The sequence below is a fragment of the Pseudophryne corroboree genome, chromosome 8, assembly GCF_028390025.1.
Source record: "Pseudophryne corroboree isolate aPseCor3 chromosome 8, aPseCor3.hap2, whole genome shotgun sequence".
In the NCBI taxonomy this organism is placed as follows: Eukaryota; Metazoa; Chordata; class Amphibia; order Anura; family Myobatrachidae; genus Pseudophryne; species Pseudophryne corroboree.
The window spans coordinates 305,492,249-305,511,229 of record NC_086451.1 but is presented as its reverse complement, the minus strand read 5'-3'; the positions used below and the strand labels follow the sequence as shown (position 1 = coordinate 305,511,229).

The 18,981-nt window shown below is 47.9% G+C and overlaps 1 protein-coding gene across 1 annotated transcript in view; it reads right to left on the bottom strand.

Moving 5' to 3' along the window:
- The window catches only part of NRK (Nik related kinase), a 511,622-nt gene that overhangs the window by 18,470 nt on the left and 474,171 nt on the right, over window positions 1-18,981 (bottom strand). Inside the window, exon 30 of the mRNA XM_063937359.1 lies at window positions 7,377-7,536. Coding sequence (XP_063793429.1) covers window positions 7,377-7,536 — 160 coding nt within the window. The remainder of the gene's footprint in view (window positions 1-7,376; window positions 7,537-18,981) is intronic.

Here is an 18,981-nt window from a genome sequence, read left to right as displayed (position 1 = left end):
TATTTTATGTCTGGCATGTTTTAAAAGCTTTTTGTGAACTTTTCTCCTATTCTGTACATCTGGCCTCCCAATAATTATTTTGATAGTTGTTAAAAGTGTCTGTATGTGCTGTGGATAAAAGCATTACATCAAATGTGAAGGTATTTGGGAAAACAAACAATAAAAAAATAAAATAATGAAATCTCAAAATTTGAAGAATTCTATGCTTGATGAGTAGGTGATCCATTTATTTGTATGCAAATGCTGCAAGTAAATAAATGTACTACTTAAATGTTGAATGCCCCAACAAGCTGCAATTTATCTTGTGATGTGGCTTCACATAAGAAATAGACTCATTTTATTAAGTATTTGTTTTGTACAATCAATTAAAGAACACAGTAAAGGTAATGAAATTTTTTTAATTAAAGGTCCACTTTCTGAATAAAGAAAAGCTTAATGATGGTCTTAACTTTTCCATTTCCATGTGTCATGTCCCACAATTTATGTACTGCCCTCTCTTAAGCAAAGTTCTGAAGGTCATACTATGGCCTATGGAAACTAATTAAACTGAAATGTTCCCACTGTTAGACATCAGATGACATCATAGCAGATTTATAATTGAGGACTTTGGGTTTCCTCAGGCATGCTGATATCTTTTTTTCTGAAGAGATTAAAAGAGATCAAGTCCCATTTTGAAAGAAATAAAGTAAACAGCACATAGTATAATAAGAAGGGTTAGGTCCGAGTTACCGACTGCTGAGATCCCGGTGGTCAGCATACCGACACCGGGATCCCGGCAGCATAATGCTGGCATGGGGCAAGCACAACAAAGCCTCTTGTGGGCATGCTGCGCTCGCCACGCAGCGGGCTCGGTGGCTTGCCACAGGATCTATTCCCACTCTATGAATGTCGCGGACACCCACGAGTGGGAATAGACCCTGTGAGTCGGAATTTTGACTGCCGGTATTTAGAGCGCTCGGGATTCCAGCGTTATCATGGTGACTTCCAGGATCCCGAGCGCCGGTCACATGACCGCATCTCAATAAGAAGTGTTCTTGTGCAATAATATTTGATAACCATAAAATCCTACTATCCAGCCTAGATATTGTACTTGCCTTTCTGTTCTCCAAATTGTCTTCACATCTTAAAATATAATATGTTTGGCTCCTGTGACAAGCTATGTACTACTCATTGTCACAGCCTTGCCTACATCATCTCCTATGCCTTTGACTAGATCTGCCACTCTGTGACTGTGTGGCTAACTCTGGGCGGAGTCACAGCGCTGGGCGGAGTAACAGTCAGAGTCACAGATCTGGCCAAATATCTCTCCGCCGTCTTCTCGGTCGGACGCGTCCTCCTCCTCGAGGGTCCCAGCTCCTGTGCTGTGGTTAGGAGGGCAGCTGCGGAGGATGAGGCCGCCTCTCGCCATTGCTGGTGTAGCTACCACGGATCCCCTGATCACCACTCCAGACTTTCTGTGAGCCGCCGGGGCGCGCCCTGAACGTGTCACTGCCCGGCGCGCTCCCGCCCGTGACCTGATCCTTTGCTGCACCACCACCACCCCATCTCCGAGCCCCCACTCCGTCTCCCAGGAGCACAATGCCCGCAGGTCAATTACCGGAATCCCACCTCCCGGCGCATTGACCCCAGCTACCAGGCGCTCATGTCCCCAGTCTTCTGCCCAACGTCCGGTCCAGCAGGGAAAAATCTCACCCCCTGTGCTACCACGGTGATGTGAGGCCGGTAGGCGGCTCTTCGTCTGAGCTCTGCAGCTCTCACTCCCGATCCCCGCCTGTCTGAATGCCCGTGCCTCTCCCCTGCCGCCTATAGTGACACATGGCATGTGTGTGCGGGAAATGCTGCTGCTGCTGAGAGATGGGATCATAGGGATAGAGATTAGCAGTGTGACTGCTAGCTATTACTGCACACCCTCCACTATCTTTTTGGCAGGTACAGTACCCGCAGCGCCTCCGGACCCCTCCCCCATCCACCGCACCCCCCCTCCCCCACCCACAGCACTCCCACCCCTCCCCCACCTGCAGCACCTCCAGACCCCTCCCCATCTGCCGAACCCCCGACCCTGCCCCTCCCCCACTCGCGGCACCCCCACCCCTTCCCCAACTGCAGCACCTCTGGACCCCTTCCCCATCTGCCGAACCCCCGCACCTGCCTCTCCCCCACTCGTGGCACCCCCACCCCTCCCCCACATGCCGTGCCTCCGAACCCCATACACCACCCGTGGTACACACGCACCAGCCCCTTCCCCACCTGCAGCACCTCCGGAACCACTCCGCAATCCGCCTCACACCCGTACCTGCCCCTCCCCCATCTGTGGCACCCCCAGCCCTCCCCCACCCGCAGTGCCTCAGGACCCCCTCCCCCATCCGCCGCACCCCCACACCTTCCCCCACCTGTGGCCATCCCACCTCTCACCCACACGTCATGCCTCAGGACCCCCTACACCACCCGCGGCAACCCTGCACCCGCCACGCCCACGAACCCCCTTCCCCATCCGTGGCATCCATGCAGCCCTGCTCACGGCGCATCCAGACCCCCTCTCCCATCCGCTTCTCCCCCACAACCGCCACTTCCTCAACCACAGCACCTACTAGGTGATTCCTCGTGCCCTGCATGCGCTCATCACGCCGGCACAAGGGGCTACGGCCCCTTAACCATTGCACGCCCTTTGTCCGTGCAATATTTAACCACTCACAAAATTCTGATTGGATGTAATACTTCACATAATAAAACTATTGCATGCCCCAAGGGCATTTAAAGGTTAAGGGGGCGTAGCCCTTGCAACAGGGTGAAGAGTGCCCATAGGGCGTGATGAATCACCTAGTACTGTATATATACACATATATATATATATATATATATATATATGCGCACTAACGTACATTTACAGTTTGTCACAAGCAGCTGTATCATTACCCTCTTTCTCACATTGGATCCCAGTTGCTAGGACACTCATTCAGATATGGAAATGTATATTGGTTTATAACAGTTTGTTTTAGAAACTCTAAATTAGGGAGGCCAATCCTGGGCCATTTTAGAGCGCAATATAGAGAGTAGAGAGCAACGACGGTGGGTGGATGTAGGGACTCAGGAGTGTGCTGCTGTACAGTACTTACTATTAGGCGGGCAGCCATGGACACACTGACAACACCAGCAGCATTTAAAATGTAGAGCTGGCCGCCAGCAATTCAGAACTGGCAGTCCGGCAGCAAATCAAAAGCTGCTGCTGCGGCCGCCTCCCTGATTGGCTGCTAGTTTGCCAGCTCTGATTTGCTGGCGGCCAGCGCTACATTTGAAATGCCAATGGCGCAGTCAGTGTGTCTTTGGCTGCCTGTCTAAGTTGCAGGGGTGTATCTAGGGGTCGGAGCGCCCCTGGCAAAGTAAGGGACTGGCGCCCCCCCCATATTTAAAATGAGGAAGGCCAAAAAAGAGTGTGGTCACACAATAGTACCCACAATTCAAATTATACCACATGGTAGTGCCCCCTACTCACATTACACCGCACAGTAGTGTCCGTCATTCACGTTACGCCACACAGTAGTACCCCTTATACACATTACTCCACACAGTAGTACCCCTTATACACATTACTCCACACAGTAGTACCCCTTATATAGGTTACGCCACACAGTTGTACTCCTTATACACGTTATGCCACACAGTAGTACCCCTTATACATGTTACGCCACATGTGTGTGTGTATGTGTGTGTGTGTGTATATATATATATATATATATATATATATATATACATACACCGTACTGGCTGTGGGGGTTAGATGGGGGGGGGGGGGGCAGGTGCTTGGGGAACATTGGCCGATTGGCGAGGGAAGAGGGGATACACTGGACTAAGGGTGAAAGACATTGGGATGGTGGAGGGGGACACACTGGGATAGGTGAGGGTTGGTTAGATAGGGAGGCACTGGGCTGGGACAGGGGATGGTAGCACTGACCTGGGATTGCTTGCATGGCCCACTAACTGCAGCACTGCTATTAATGTCCTGAGTGCGAGTGGTCACTCAGCCCAGTAGCAGGTATTGGTTTCGGTGAAAGATAAATAGAGGAGGGGATGTAGTTACTTTATTGAAGGTTGGGATCCCGGCAATCAGGATACCGATGCCGGAATCCCAACTGCTTAACACGAGATCCGTTATTTCGGGTAATTTACGCATTACAGCTACCACTACTTAGATCCCAGTTTTTTTGAGTGTTTATATTGTGTGTGTATTTCATTGTATTGATGCATTAAAACACATTATGCCATGCGGTTGTTGGGTTTTGTTACCTTTTATTGCATGCATTGGAACAATATGAGGCACTATTGATAAGGCGTCTGGCACAGTTTAAATGAAGCATTAGCTAAAAGGACCCTGGATTTCTGAACTAAAGTGCCCACCATATAAAAAAAATCATCCTGCCTCTATAAGGAATGCGTCTATTATGTTCTCTCAGCATACTTAAACACACACCGACACTGTAGCATACATACTCACAGGCCACTTACTTACAAACACAGGGCAAACACATACACACATGCATTCACAGCACACTTACAAACACACTTACATACACATACACACATAGCATACTTACACACACAGCATGGATACACACAGAGCTTCCATCCTCCGTTACACTGCCTGGTGGGGCGATTCTCCCTCTCTCTCTCCACAAGCTGGGAGGCGCTGTAATAATGGCACGCTGAAGCTGCTCGGTTCCGTTATGTGTGCTCCGCCTCAGGTGGTATGGACATGAAAGCCACCTGACGCAGAAGCGCTGCTAGTTGTAGCTGGCTATCACCGGGCAGCTCCTTTTGTGGCTGGGGACCCTGGACAAGAGTGTCTCTGTCAGGGGGGTGGGGGGTTTCTGGGTACTCAGAAACCCCCCTGCGTGCGCTACAGTAGTGAAGCAGCTCTAAGTAAAACTACAGCTCCCAGCAGCCCTTGCTGCCCGGAGCTCCCGGCAGCAAGGGCTGCTGGGAGTTGTAGTTTTAGTGCTGCTTCACTAAAGTCTGGTGCCGGACATCGGCGCTAATTACACCGAGTGACTGCTGTGCATGTCTCCGGTCCGAACAGGTAACTGTGCCTAGTGCCTAGTCTATGTAAGTATACCCATTGGCCGCGAGTGGCACCTCCAGGCGGCGCCCCTCTTCTGTCGGCGCCCCTGGCGACTGCCATCCTGGCCAATGGGTAGATACGCCCCTGCTAAGTTGTACCCCACTGCCACCCAGGCCGCATAGCCGGGCAGTGTCTGAGACGAGTGCTATAGTGCTCAGTGCTGCCAGACAAAACTGTGTATGTGCAAACTGATCCCATGATTTAAATCCCAGCATTTTTGGGCCAGAATCATGGGATCCCGATCCCAGGATTGGCCTCCCTACTCTATATGTTACATGGTTGTCTCACTCTATAATATTTTATATTTCTTGTAGTCCAAATGGTACCATGAGAACTTTACATTATGTAAGAATCTCAAGTAACGAAAGTGTATCTCACACCAAACGTAAAGTAATGATGACTGTCTTGGTGTAGATAAACCTACAGTATATAATTTCAAATCTATAAAACAATGATAAGACCAAGTAAATTTTTTTGAATGAAGAGAGGGTATGGGTCCCAACAGGAAAAAACAAAACTTTCCTTTACTGTCATTCAAGTATATAGGGAACCAGTTTCCAGGTAATGAACTATCCACATAGAGGTGATTCTTTTAGGGATTTTGCAAGCAGACCATAAATATCTTATAAGGTTATAGTTCAGCCACACTGAGGGTAAGGTGTATCCCCACTTGTCTCACCATGATTAGGGTGTGAGCGCCTGACAAAGGTAACTTCCCACAGTCTTGGAGATACCTGTCCCTTTACCCAACGTGTTTCATCTTATAAAGACTTCTTCAGGGGGGAATCATTGGTTAAAAGATATAGTAGAATATAAAAACATGACATTGAATGTTCAGGGAAAACAGATGATCTGCTTCAATCTTGTCAGTCACAGAAGTCCTTCTTAGGAATGAGATTCCCTTGACAGAATGAGATTCCCTTGGTAGTAATACTGCATATAGTCTCTCAATAGTGTGAATTGTGTGCACCTTGTCATTCAGTTAAAGACTTGAACTCATAACCTCATAGTCCGCTATCAGACACTTAATACCTGGAGCAATTTGCTCCTATGTAGAAAGTCTGATAATTCTAACTATATGTTCTAACTATATGAAGCTAGTTGTAATGTTTAGTTTCAACAACTGCAGCTAACCAGGTCTATGTAGTGTGCAGCCACACAGCACATGCAGCCACGCACTACATAGATCTGCTTAGCTGCAAGGGTTTTAAACGGACAACGACAACTAGCTTCGTATAGTTAGAATTACACAGCTTTCTGTGCAGGACCAAATAGGGCCATGTGTTAAGTGTCTGACTGCAGGGTATGAGGTTGATAGTTCAAGTCCTTGCTACTGCATGCTGATCATTTTGTGTTTAAAATACAGGAGGATATATGTACAGACGCACATATCTCCTGTATGAGTCCATGAGCCAATGCCAATCAACTGTGCCTGCCAGTCTGAGATGGAAAGTCGGAGACTTCTCCATCTCAGAGAAAAACTGGGCTGGTGGAGTATGTGTGAGTAAATGTAATAAATGCAGAGGACGAAGGTACTCTGTGCAAAATGATTTATTCTTTCTGCTGAAAATTTAAGGAAAAACAATAAAGTGAAAACAAATAATTCTTACACTTAGAATTTATATGGAGACGTTTTATATAATCAACTTGTATAAAATAAAACTTTGTGGTCTAAAAAATGTGTAAATTACATTTCCAGTATATAGTTATTCAGTTTATACTTGCGCAGCAATAAATATTCCTATCCTATTCAAATTAAAAATGAAATCTTAAAAAATATGTTTTTACCATAGTGCTAGTGAACACAGTGTAGGAAATACGCTGAAAACACATATACATTAAGCAGAGGCGTTTTAAGAGAGGAGGGGACCTGAGTGCAGCCTCTATTGCTGGCCCCCTCCTCTCTGGCAACATTAGATTCTGGAATAATGCCAGAGTCTACTGCGCGTGCGCAGGTCTCCATGAACACGGGGCCCGCGCCTTGTTCCTGGGAACATCTCCAGTGCGCATGCGCAAATCACTCGGAAATGGCTGCGATGGCCATTTTCCGAATGATTTCTGTCCGCACTGCAGGGTGCCCGTCGTGGGACTGCGGAGGAGTAAGTATAACATATGGGTGCAATATGGGCAGTGTGGGCCCCCCTAACCAGGGACCCGTGTGCCCGGCACACACCGCACCCATTATAGAAACGCCTATGACAGTAAGACATTGTTTGCTTTAAATGCAGAGGAACAAAGGCAAGTCTTTCTTATAACTACTTACCAACAGAGACAGGCATTTCACCCCATTGCAGGACTGTTTCTTTAGTGAAGTGTCCATAAGTATCAATGTAAATTCCTTCATCCTCATAGCTCAGCAGCAGCTCCATGCCATTGGTGTTTGGCAGAATGATGATGGCATGTGGGTGAATATTTCCCTGTATCTGAAATCACAACATGCTTGCAATCAGCATTTTCCTAATGCTAAAGTAATAATAAATAATAGACTTAAAAAAAAAAATATATATATATATAAAAAATAAAATAATAATAATAATAATAATAATAATAAAATAATAATAATAATAATAATAATAATAATAATAAAAAAATGAATATAATAATAATAATAATAATAATAATAATAATAATAATAAATGTCCAGCTTGTGACTACTAAACAGACCTAGAGAGAGACAGGCACTAGGTAGGAAATGCAGGTTTAATTACACATGTTAATGTATACTCTTATAGTACTATGGGCCTAATTCAGACCTGATCGCTAGCAGCTGATTTTTGCACTGCTGCAATCAGATAGTCGCCGCCTACAGGGGGAGGCTATTTTCGCTGTGCAAGTGTGCGATCGCATGTGTAGCAGAGCTGTACAAACAGATCTTGTGCAGTGTCTGCGCAGCCCAGGACTTACTCAGCCGCTGCGATCACTGCAGCCTGTCTGGGGCCGGAATTGACGTCAGGAGCCCTCCCTGCAAACACTTGGGAACGCCTGCGTTTTCCCAACCACTCCCTGAAAACGGTCAGTTGCCGTTGTACAAACCCATCGCTGAGCGGCGATCCGCTTTGTACCCATGCGACGCGCCTGCGCATTACAACGCATACGCAGTTTAGACCTGATCGCAGCTGTACGAAAACGCAGCCTAGCGATCAGGTCTGAATTAGGACTCTTATGCACTGTATAAAACCAAGTATATATACCACATTCCTTTGGAAGGAATTTAGCTTTCACTGGGATATATTAACTAAAAAGTTTTTAGAAATGGAGAGGTTGCCCATAGTAACCAATCACATTCTAGCTATTATCTTCTAGAAGATGCTAGATAAATAAGTAGAATCTGATTGGTTCTTGTGGGCAACATTTCCACTTCTTTAAACCCCACTGTGTCTAACAGAGTGCGCGTCAGCCACACAAGCCAAACAGAGCTTATGGTCTACTCAGCTTTATATAGGGAAACAGTGAACTGTAAATGGGCCCATACATACATCAGGGAAGAACTGGGCAATTCCCCATTATCCCGATGCCTGGGTCGGGCATCAGGAAAATCATGTTGTAAATCCTCAATTTGCAGATTCTGTCCAAAAAATGATTAGGATTCTTAACATGCAGGATTTGGCAAATTCCCTAACGTTTTACCAATCATCGATGTCCGCTAGGATGTAATCTAGATCTTAAAAAGCTAGTGGTTGGTGATGGTGGGGCGATCAAGCCAGACCAGCTGGCCAATCTGATATTCGGTTGGACAGTGTTAGCTTAGTGCTAGAAATCACAGAGAATGGGACTGGCTTGTGTGGGTAAGTTGTCTGCCATCCTGAGAACTAAAGCACACATCTGCACACACCAAAGTTATAGTGTAGCCTAGAAGCCAGCGTTGACTTTATTACAGCAGCATTGAGCATTGGGGGTCATTCCAAGTTGATTGCTCGCTGCTGATTTTCACAGCGCAGCGTATGCACCGCAATGCGCAGGTGCGTTGTACGGGTACAAAGAGGATTGGTGCTGGGCGATGGGTTTAGCGAAGATTCCATTCGCACAGCCAAACGCAAGGTGATTGACAGAAAGAGGGCATTTACGGGTGTCAACTGACCGTTTTCTGGGAGTGTTTGGGAAAACTCTGGCGTGTCCAGGCGTTTGCAGGGCGGGTGTCCGACGTCAATTCGGGCACCAAAAAGACTGAAGTGATCACAAGGGCTGAGTAAGTCCAGACCTACTCTGACACTGCACAAAATGTTTTTGCTGCGCTCGGCTGCAAAGGCGTTCGCACACTTGCAAAGCGAAAATACACTCCCCCGTGGGCGGCGACTATGCATTTGCACGGCTGCTAAAAGTATCTAGCGAGCAATCAACTCGGAATGACCCCCATTGTCTTTTCCCAGCTATGACGACTACTGATCAGGGCCGGCTCCAGGCCTACTAGCACCCTGTGCGAGAAAATGTAAAAGCCCCAACCCGTGTCCGCGCCGAGGGCGCGCTCCTGGAAAAGTGGGCGTGGCCTTGCCATTTCATATTATCAAACTATAAATAAATATGTTTTCACACCCCCTCTGCGAATTAGCAGCCTTACACATAACAGCCACAGTAGTGTTCCTTACACATAATGCCTCCAGTATAGTGCCAGATACACATAATGACCCCAGTAGTGCAGTGCCAGATAGACATGATATGCCCCCCAGCAGTGCCAGATAGACATGATATGCCCCCCAGCAGTGCCAGATAGACATGACATGCCCCCCAGCAGTGCCAGATAGACATGATATGCCCCCTAGCAGTGCCAGCTACACATGATATGCCCCCAGCAATGCCAGATAGACATGATATGCCCCCCAGCAGTGCCAGATACACATGATATGTCCCCCAGCAGTGCCAGATAGACATGATATGTCCCCCAGCAGTGCCAGATACACATGATATGCCCCCCAGCAGTGCCAGATAGACATGATATGTCCCCCAGCAGTGCCAGATAGACATGATATGCCCCCCAGCAGTGCCAGATAGACATGATATGCCCCCCAGCAGTGCCAGATACACATGATATGCCCCCCAGCAGTGCCAGATAGACATGATATGTCCCCCAGCAGTGCCAGATAGACATGATATGCCCCCCAGCAGTGCCAGATAGACATGATATGCCCCCCAGCCGTGCCAGCTACACATGATATGCCCCCAGCAGTGCCAGATAGACATGATATGCCCCACAGCAGTGCCAGAGAGACATGACATGCCAGGGGCATTTTAAGAGAGGAGGAGGCCCGTGTGCAGCCTTCTGCATCAGGGGTCCCCTCCTCTCTGACTGATGCACAGGATTTAATACTTACCTCTCCGGAGTCCACCGGCGGTGCCATCCTTCTCCGCGGCAGCAGCAATAGAGCCTGAGAACAGACTACATTGCGCATGCGCAAACCTCCGGGAACACGGCGCAGTGGCCATTTTCCCGAAGAATGTGCTAATGTGCATGCGCGAAACTCCGGAAAAATGGCCGCCGTGCCATCTTTCTGGAGTTTTCAGCAGGCGCAATAGAGTATGTTCCCCCTAGTGTTCAAACTCTATACTGCCGAAAAGGGATGGCTTCGACGGGGGACTTCAGAGAGGTAAGTATTAAGCAAATGGTTGCAGTGTGTGCGGGGTGGGCCCCCCTGGAACTGGGGGCCCATGTGCCTCGCACACACTGCACCCATTATAGAAACGCCAATGTGACATGCCCCCCAGCAGTGCCAGCTACACATGATATGCCCCCAGCAGTGCCAGCTGCACATGATATGCCCCCAGAAGTGCCAGCTACACATGATATGCCCCCAGCAGTGCCAGATAGACATGACATGCCCCCCACCTGTCCTGTTTGAGTCGGTTTGTGGTATATGTCATCACCTGTCCCTGCTCTAAAATGTACATTGGAAAGACAGAGGTTACTTTTAGGAAGAGGATGGCTCAGCACCGCACAGTAATCCGTGTGGCTTTGAATACAGGGAACAGCGTCCAGCCCGTAACACGCCACTTCTCGGAGGCGAAACATAATCTGTCATCCTTACATTACCGTATCATTGATCATATACCGCCAATGCCCCGGGGAGGAGACAGGTCCAAGAGATTGTTACAGCGAGAATCAGAGTGGATTTTCCAGCTGGACACCTTAGCACTTCGGGGTCTCAATGAGTCATCAGGGTTACATGCATTTATTTAATAATAATTGGGCTATGCCTATATCTATGTTATCTACATCCTTGGGGTTATTTTGTCTGATAAATTAGATAATTGATCTCTGTATTAGTCTAGTTTGGTTGAGACTGTTAGGAGTGCTCTGGATTATGTAAATGCTGCGATACCTGTTTTTAGGATGTCTTGTTGTGATTTTATGATGAGCGCTGATGTCATCCTGCTGCGGCCTCCTATTCCATGAGTTAGAGATGCCTTAATATGTAACAGATCATGTTTACAAAACGAGTGTGATGTACTGCTTTTTAAATGTCACCGTGGTGTGTTTTTTTAGTGTTGCTATGGAGACCAGCGTCACTTCCGGGGAAGGCCTGTGTGGTGGCCGGAAACGGGTGCTTGCTTGCAGCGCGAACAAGGTGGCAGGGATCACTTAAATGTGGTAAGTTTGTGCATATTGTTTATGAGGCTTGATAAAAGCGCTGGTCAGCGCTGAAACGTTGCCATATGAAGAGCCACGTCCTGTAATTATTTTGTGAGAGTCCTGAGTGCCGCCGTTGGAGCAGTGTATATCGTGGAGCCGTGCAGGCACACATGTGGAGGGCACCAGGCAAATCTACTACATTGTACCCACTGAGTGCCAGAGCTTGGGAAGATAAATATATATAATAAGATTTTACTCACCGGTAAATCTATTTCTCGTAGTCCGTAGTGGATGCTGGGGACTCCGTAAGGACCATGGGGATTAGCGGCTCCGCAGGAGACTGGGCACAACTAAAGAAAGCTTTAGGACTACCTGGTGTGCACTGGCTCCTCCCACTAAGACCCTCCTCCAGACCTCAGTTAGGATACTGTGCCCGGAAGAGCTGACACAAATAGGAAGGATTTTGAATCCCGGGTAAGACTCATACCAGCCACACCAATCTCACCGTATAACTCGTGATACAATACCCAGTTAACAGTATGATAACAACTGAGCCTCTCAACAGATGGCTCAACAATAACCCTTTAGTTAGGCAATAACTATATACAAGTATTGCAGACAATCCGCACTTGGGATGGGCGCCCAGCATCCACTACGGACTACGAGAAATAGATTTACCGGTGAGTAAAATCTTATTTTCTCTAACGTCCTAAGTGGATGCTGGGGACTCCGTAAGGACCATGGGGATTATACCAAAGCTCCCAAACGGGCGGGAGAGTGCGGATGACTCTGCAGCACCGAATGAGCAAATTCTAGGTCCTCCTCAGCCAGGGTATCAAACTTGTAGACTCTTGCAAGAGTGTTTGACCCCGACCAAGTAACAGCTCGGCAAATTTGTAAAGCCGAGACCCCTCGGTCAGCCGCCCAAGAAGAGCCCACTTTCCTCGTGGAATGGGCTTTTACAGATTTAGGGTGCGGCAGTCCAGCCGCAGAATGTGCAAGTTGAATCGTGCTACAGATCCAGCGAGCAATAGTCTGCTAGAAGCAGGAGCACCCAGCTTGTTGGGTGCATACAGGATAAATAGCGAGTCAGTCTTTCTGACTCCAGCCGTCCTGGAAACATATATTTTTCAGGGCCCTGACTACGTCCAGAAAACTTGGAATCCTCCAAGTCCCAAATAGCCGCAGGCACCACAATAGGTTGGTTCACATGAAAAACTGATACCACCTTAGGAAGGAATTGGGAACGAGTCCTCAATTCCGCCTTATCCATATAAAATACAGATAAGGGCTTTTGCATGACAAAACCGCCAATTCTGATACACGCCTGGCCGACGCCAAGGCCCACAGCATGACCACTTTCCACGTGAGGTATTGTAGCTCCACGGATTTAAGTGGCTCAACTCAATGCGACTTCAGGAAATCCAACACTACGTTGAGATCCCACGGTGCCACTGGAGGCACAAACGGGGGCTGACTATGCAGCACTCCCTTAACAAAAGTCCGAACTTCAGGCAGTGAAGCCAGTTCTATTTTGGAAGAAAATCGATAGAGCCGAAATCTGGACCTTCATGGAACCCAATTTTAGGCCCATAGTCACCTCTGACTGTAGGAAGTGCAGAAATCGACCAAGCTGAAATTTCTCCTTTGGGGCCTTCCTGGCCTCACAGCACGCAACATATTTCCACCATATGCGGTGATAATGGTTTGCGTTCACTTCTTTCCTAGCTTTAAATAGCGTAGGGATAACTTCCTCCGGAATGCCCTTTTCCTTCAGGATCCGACGTTCAACCGCCATGCCGTCAAACGCAGCCGCGGTACGTCTTGGAACAGACAGGCCCCCTGCTGCAGCAGGTCCTGTCTGAGCGGCAGAGGCCATGGGTCCTCTGAGATCATTTCTTGGAGTTCTGGTTACCAAGCTCTTCTTGGCCAACCCGGAACAATGAGTATAGTTCTTACTCCTCTCCTTCTTATTATTCTCATTACCCTGGGTAAGAGAGGCAGAGAAGGGAACACATACACCGACTGGTACACCCACGATGTTACCAGAGCGTCCACAGCTATCGCCTGAGGGTCCCTTGACCTGGCGCAATATCTTTGTAGCTTTTTGTTGAGGCGGGACGCCATCATGTCCACCTGTGGCCTTTCCCAACGGTGTACAATCATTTGGAAAACTTCTGGATGAAGTCCCCACTCTCCCGGGTGGAGGTCGTGTCTTCTGAGAAAGTCTGCTTCTCAGTTGTTCCACTCCGGGAATGAACACTGCTGACAGTGCTAACACATGATTTTCCGCCCATCGGAGAATCCTTGTGGCTTCTGCCATCACCATCCTGCTTCTTGTGTCGGTTTACATGAGCGACCGCCGTGATGTTGTCTGACTGGATCAGCACCGGCCGGTGTTGAAGCAGGGGTCTAGCCTGACTTAGGGCATTGTAAATGGCCCTTAGTTCCAGAATATTTATGTGTAGGGAAGTCTCCTGACTTTTCCATAGCCTTGGAAGTTTCTTCCCTGTGTGACTGCCCCCCAGCCTTGAAGGCTGGCATCCGTGGTCACCAGGACCCAGTCCTGTATGCCGAATCTGCGGCCCCCTAGAAGATGAGCACTCTGCAGCCACCACAACAGCGACACCCTGGCCCTTGGAGACAGGGTTATCCGCCGATGCATCTGAAGATGCGACCCGGACCACTTGTCCAACAGATCCCACTGGAAAATCCTTGCATGGGACCTGGCGAATGGAATTTCTTCGTAAGAAGCTACCATCCTTCCCAGGGCTCGCGTGCATTGATGCACCGACACCTGTATACGTATTCGGAGGTCTCTGTCTAGAGACGACAACTCCTTGGACTTCTACTCCGGGAGAAACCCTTTTTATCCTGTTCTGTGTCCAGAACCATACCCAGGAACAGTAGACGCGTCGTAGGAACCAGCTGCGACTTTGGAATATTCAGAATCCAGCCGTGCTGTTGTAGCACTTCCCAAGATAGTGCTACTCCGCCGAGCAACTGCTCCCTGGACCTCGCCTTTATAAGGAGATCGTCCAAGTACGGGATAATTACTTCGGCCATTACCTTGGTAAATACCTCTGTGCCGGGGACCGACCAACGGCAACGTCTGGAATTGGTAATGACAATCCTGTACCACAATTTTGAGGTACTCCTGGTGAAGAGGGTAAATAGGGACATGCAGGTAAGCATCCTTGATGTCCAGTGATACCATGAAATTCTCCAGGCTTGCAATAATCGCCCTGAGCGATTCCATTTTGAACTTGAACCTTCGTATATAAGTGATCAAGGCATTCAATTTTAGAATGGGTCTCACCGAACCGTCTGGTTTCGGTACCACAACATTTTGGAATAGTAACCCCAGCCTTGTTGAAGGTGGGGTACCTTGATTTCACCTGCTGGAAGTACAGCTTGTGAATTGCCGCCAGTACTACCTTTCTCCGAGGGCAGCAGGCAAGGCTGATGTGAGGTAACGGCGAGGGGGAGTCGCCTCGAACTCCAGCCTGTATCCCTGTGATACTATTTGCAGAACCTAGGGATCCACCTGTGGGCAAGCCCACTGGTCCCTGAAGTTCCCGAGACGCGCCCCTACCGCACCTGTCTCCACCTGTGGAGCCCCAACGTCATGCGGTGGACTCAGAGGAAGCGGGGGAAGATTTTTGATCCTGGGAACTGGCTGCTGGTGCAGCTTTTTCCTTCTTCCCTTGTCTCTGTGCAGAAAGGAAGCGCCTTTGACCCGCTTGCTTTTCTGAAGCCGAAAGGACTGTACCTGAAAATACGGTGCTTTCTTAGGCTGTGAGGAAACCTGAGGTAAAAAATTTTCTTCCCAGCTGTTGCTGTGGATACGAGGTCCCAGAGACCATCCCCAAACAATTCCTCACCCTTATAAGGCAGAATCTCCATGTGCCTTTTAAAGTCAGCATCACCTGTCCACTGCCGGGTCTCTAATACCCTCCTGGCAGAATGGACATTGCATTAATTCTGGATGCCAGCCGGCAAATATCCCTCTGTGCATCCTTTATATCTAAGACGACGTCTTTAATATGCTCTATGTTAGCAAACTATTATCCCTGTCTTAGAGTTTTAATATTATCTGACTGGGTATCAGACCACGCTGCAGCAGCACTATTTATGCTGAGGCAATTGCAGGTCTCAGTATATAACCTGAGTGTGTATATACAGACTTCAGGATAGCCTCCTGCTATTTATCAGCAGGCTCCTTCAAGGTGGCCGTATCCTAAGACGGCAGTGCCACCTTTTTTGACAAACGTGTGAGCGCCTTATCCACCTTAAGGGATATCTCCCAACGTGACCTATCCTCTGGCGGGAAAGGGTACGCCATCAGTAACTTTTTAGAAATTACCAGCTTCTTATCGGGGGAACCACGCTACTTTACACACTTCATTCATTCATCTGATGGGGGAACAAAACACTGGCTGCTTTTTCTCCCCAAAATAAAACCCCTTTTATGTGGTACTTGGGTTCATGTCAGAAATGCGTAACACATTTTTCATTGCAGAGATCATGTAACGGATGTTCCTAGTGGATTGTGTATATGTCTCAACCTCGTCGACACTGGAGTCAGACTCCGTGTCGACATCTGTGTCTGCCATCTGAGGTAACGGGCGCTTTTTTGAGCCCCTGATGGCCTTTGAGACGCCTGGGCAGGCGCGGGCTGAGAAGCCGGCTGTCCCACCGCTGTTTTACGTCATCCAGCCTTCTATGTAAGGAGTTGACATTGTCGGTTAATACCTTCCACCTATCCATCCACTCTGGTGTCGGCCCCACAGGGGGCGACATCCCATTTATCGGCCTCTGCTCCACCTCCACGTAACCTTTCTCATCCCACATGTCGACACAGCCGTACCGACACACAGCACACACACAGGGAATGCTCTGACTGAGGACAGGACCCCACAAAGTCCTTTGGGGAGACAGAGAGAGAGTATGCCAGCACACACCAGAGCGCTATATAATGCAGGGATTAACACTATAACTGAGTGATTTTTCCCCCAATAGCTGCTTGTATAAACAATATTGCGCCTAAATTTTGTGCCCCCCCTCTCTTTTTAACCCTTTGAGCCTGAAAACTACAGGGGAGAGCCTGGGGAGCTGTCTTCCAGCTGCACTGTGAAGAGAAAATGGCGCCAGTGTGCTGAGGGAGATAGCTGACTTTTCTCCCGCTTTTTTATGGATTCTGGCAGGGGTATTTATCACATATATAGCCTCTGGGACTATATATTGTGATATATTTGCCAGCCAAGGTGTTTTTATTGCTGCTCAGGGCGCCCCCCCTCAGCGCCCTGCACCCTCAGTGACCGGAGTGTGAAGTGTGTATGAGGAGCAATGGCGCACAGCTGCAGTGCTGTGCGCTACCTTGGTGAAGACTGATGTCTTCTGCCGCCGATTTTCCGGACTCTTCTTGCTTCTGGCTCTGTAAGGGGGCCGGCGGCGCAGCTCTGGGACCGAACATCAATGGCCGGTTCCATGCAGTCGATCCCTCTGGAGCTAATGGTGTCCAGTAGCCTAAGAAGCCCAAGCTACCACCAGTTAGGTAGGTTCGCTTCTTCTCCCCTTAGTCCCTCGCTGCAGTGAGTCTGTTGCCAGCAGATCTCACTGTAAAATAAAAAAACCTAAAATATACTTTCTTTCTAGGAGCTCAGGAGAGCCCCTAGTGTGCATCCAGCTCAGCCGGGCACAAGAATCTAACTGAGGTCTGGAGGAGGGTCTTAGTGGGAGGAGCCAGTGCACACCAGGTAGTCCTAAAGCTTTCTATTTATATTTATATTTATTTATTTTATTTATTACCAGTTATTTATATAGTGCACACATATTCCGCAGCACTTTACAGAGAATAATTGTCCATTCACATCAGTCCCTGCCCCAGTGGAGCTTACAATCTATATTCCCTATCACATGTACAGTACACGCACACATATTCACGCTAGGGTTAATTTTTGTTGGGAGCCAATTAGCCTACCAGTATATTTTTGGATTTTGGGAGGAAACCAGAGTGCCCGGAGGAAACCCATACAAGCACGGGGAGAATATACAAACTCCATACAGTTAGGACCATGGTGGGAATTGAACCCATGACCTCAGTGCTGTGAGGCACATATATATATATATATATATATATAGCTTCAATAAGAGGCGGCACTCGGTGACTTTTTCAATAATCAAATGCGTGTATTGTGGAACATCAACGTTTCGGGGACCCCCGTCCCCTTCATCCTGATGAAGGAGACGGGGTCCCCGAAACGTTGATGTTCCACAATACACGCATTTGATTATTGAAAAAGTCACCGAGTGCCGCCTCTTATTGAAGCTCTGTACATGAGGCCAGCAAAGGCCCGTGGAGGGCACCGGTGCAAGATTGTCCTTTACGGACTGGGTGAGTGCCGGGGATCCGGAGTACATATATATATATATATATATATATATATATATATATATCTGCCTATCTATCTCTCTACAGTGCTCTACTGAAATGGGCCAGTACGGATGCTCTAATAATGGCTATGCCAAATTTTCCTTTTGTATTTATTTATTATGTGTGAGATTGTTCATCTGTGGCTCCTGTACCCCACATGCTTACTTCTGAGCATGCAATATGTAAGGGGCAGCAGAGGGAACAGGTGGACATTTGTATTATGTGTACGGATTGCACTGTGCCTACCAGCTTAATAATTGAATAATTATTCACCTCATTATTATGCATCTAGGGGCATATTTAGTGCAATCTGCAAGGATGTATCAAATATCGTATGCAGGGACAGAACTTGCAATGAACGCCTTTATACACCTTAAATCAATAAAGCTTAGAGATGTTCGAGAGTTAATGGCATCGCATAACCTTAGTGTACCCAATGGATGTTCTTTGGACCAGATGGCTTGAAGATGGCTTCAAATGAGCAGTTACAAAGATACTTTTAGGAATAAACCCTCACACCAACACCCACAAAAATGGTCTTTTATCCAAATATAAAACTTTTTTATATAAAAAAAACTATTTGCTATATAGAATTACACGTATGCTTACATAGAACAATGCTTAGATGCTGGCAGGGATACAAACACTCTGGGTAGATCTTCCCAACCACCTGTTCTACTGTTCTACCCTTTGCGGGGGGGGGGGGGGGGGGGGGGGAGGGTGAGCTCATGGCTCATGACATATGAAAAACTGAAATTAATAGGCATGTGGTAGGGACACACTGAGCATTTACTGAGCAATACATGTGACCCGAATAACCCCTCTGAGCAAAATTTCCTGAAGAAAAACGACTGTATTGCCATTTAACAA